We start from the raw sequence: 1,781 nt of genomic DNA on the forward strand, positions 1-1,781 counted from the left end.
CCCTTTTCTTTCCCCCTTCTTTCCCTTTTCTTTCCCCCTTTTTTCCCTTTTCTTTCCCCCTTTTATCCCTCTTCTTTCCCTTTTCTTTCCCCCTTTTTTCCCTCTTCTTCCCCCTTTTTTCCCTCTTCTTTCCCCCTTCTTTCCCCTTTTTTCCCTTTTCTTTCCCCCTTTTTTCCTTTTTCTTTCCCCCTTTTCTTTCCCCCTTTTCCCCTTTTCTTTCCCCCTTTTTTCCCTTTTCTTTCTCCCTTTTTTCCCTTTTCTTTCCCTCTTTTATCCCTATTCTTTCCCCCTTCTTTCCCCTTTTTTCCCCGTTCTTCCCCCTTTTTTTCCCTCTTCTTTCCCCCTTCTTTCCCCTTTTTTCCCTTTTCTTTCCCCCTTTTTTTCCCTTTTCTTTCCCTCTTTTTTTCCCTTTTCTTTCCCCCCCTTTTTTCCCCTTCCTTTCCACCTTTTTTTTCCCCTTTTCTTTCCTCCTTTTTCCCCCTTCCTTTCCCTCTTTTCTTTCCTTCCTTTCCCCCTTTCCTTTCCCCTTTTCCTCCTTTTTTTCCCCTTCCCCCAGCTACTGGATCACATGGCAGGAGAACAGGGACCGTGATCAGAAGGACTGCGGCACGATGGGGCCCAATGGCATGTGGGCCGACGAGCGCTGCTCCCGCCTGCACCACTGGATCTGCGAGAAGTCCTGGTCCTGCTGACTTCCCCCCAAAAGCTTTTCCATTTACAGACAGTTCCCAATCCGTGAGTAAAAAAAAAAAAAAATAATAATCAAACAAACAAGCCAAAAAAAAAAAAAAAAAAGCCCATGGCAGGCTTTTCCCTCTCGGGACCTGGACAAAGTTTAAAGGGTAAAAAAAGAAAAAGCTCTCTGTAAAAAGGTGAAAACCCGCTCATGGGTGCAAGGAGAGCCCGCTTCTCCCCACTGCTGCATTCCCCCCAGCTCTGTACGAATCCCCTTTGCCCCTTTCCACTTTCACAATCCTTTTTTCCTGTGTTTCTCTGCCTGGCTGTGGACTGGCATCAAATTAAAACCGACCCGGAACCCCCAGGTTCTGCTCAGAACCCCCCGCATCCCCTCACCCTGCATGTCAACACCCAATAAATCCTTTTTATTTTTCAAGATGCTGCACCCCTCCATCCTTCCCCCACCCCCCAAATAAATAGAAGCGTGCATCCCACCCACCCCAGTAGCTGAAAATTTCAGGTTAAATCCAAGGAATTCAGTTAAAAAGCACGAGTTGGTCTCAGTGCTCGTTCTTAGAGGGCTATAAGCTTAAGAAATAATCGTGGATTTTAGGGGGGAATTCATGGTATCGATCGGTGGGAGCACAGCACTTCGTTCCTGGTAACAAAACTCCTTCTCTGGGTTGAAAATTAACCCGGGGAGCTCTTCCCTGCCCCCAAAATGAGGAAACTTGAGCCAGGCTTGAGAAATGTGTTGTCAAATCGATCAGGACGGGGCCCTTGCCTGCAAACAAAACGGTTCTGGAGCTGTTCCACGCTGCTTTCAAAGAGTGACCCACAAAAAAAAGAAATGCTTTTGCTTTCGATAAAAAGCCATCAGTTTGCCCCAAAATCTCTGCCTTGCGGGGAAATGGATGCTCCGGGGGAGCTGGTCCCCATGGCTATGGGGCTGGTGGGGTCCATTGGTTGGAGACTGGGAGCACTGGGGTGCAGCTCGGTGCTGGGATTGGGGGGCACTGGGAGCTGGAAGAAGGGTCGTTTCCATGGGGAAAAATGCTGAAAACAGGTCAAAATGGGGGGAAAAAAAGGAAAAAAAGGAGCAA

The 1,781-nt window shown here is 48.0% G+C and overlaps 1 protein-coding gene across 2 annotated transcripts in view; it reads left to right on the forward strand.

Annotated features, from left to right (window-relative positions):
• The window catches only part of LOC110391245 (CD209 antigen-like protein C), a 5,930-nt gene extending 4,816 nt beyond the window's left edge, over nucleotides 1-1,114 (forward strand). For both annotated transcript variants that reach the window (XM_021383056.1, XM_021383057.1), the window contains exon 10: nucleotides 557-1,114. In XM_021383056.1, the coding sequence (XP_021238731.1) occupies nucleotides 557-692 (136 nt within the window). In that variant the 3' untranslated portion in view covers nucleotides 693-1,114. The remainder of the gene's footprint in view (nucleotides 1-556) is intronic.
• The last annotated feature ends 667 nt before the right edge of the window (nucleotides 1,115-1,781 follow it).

Source organism: Numida meleagris, unplaced genomic scaffold, assembly GCF_002078875.1.
Source record: "Numida meleagris isolate 19003 breed g44 Domestic line unplaced genomic scaffold, NumMel1.0 unplaced_Scaffold328, whole genome shotgun sequence".
Lineage (NCBI taxonomy): Eukaryota > Metazoa > Chordata > Aves > Galliformes > Numididae > Numida > Numida meleagris.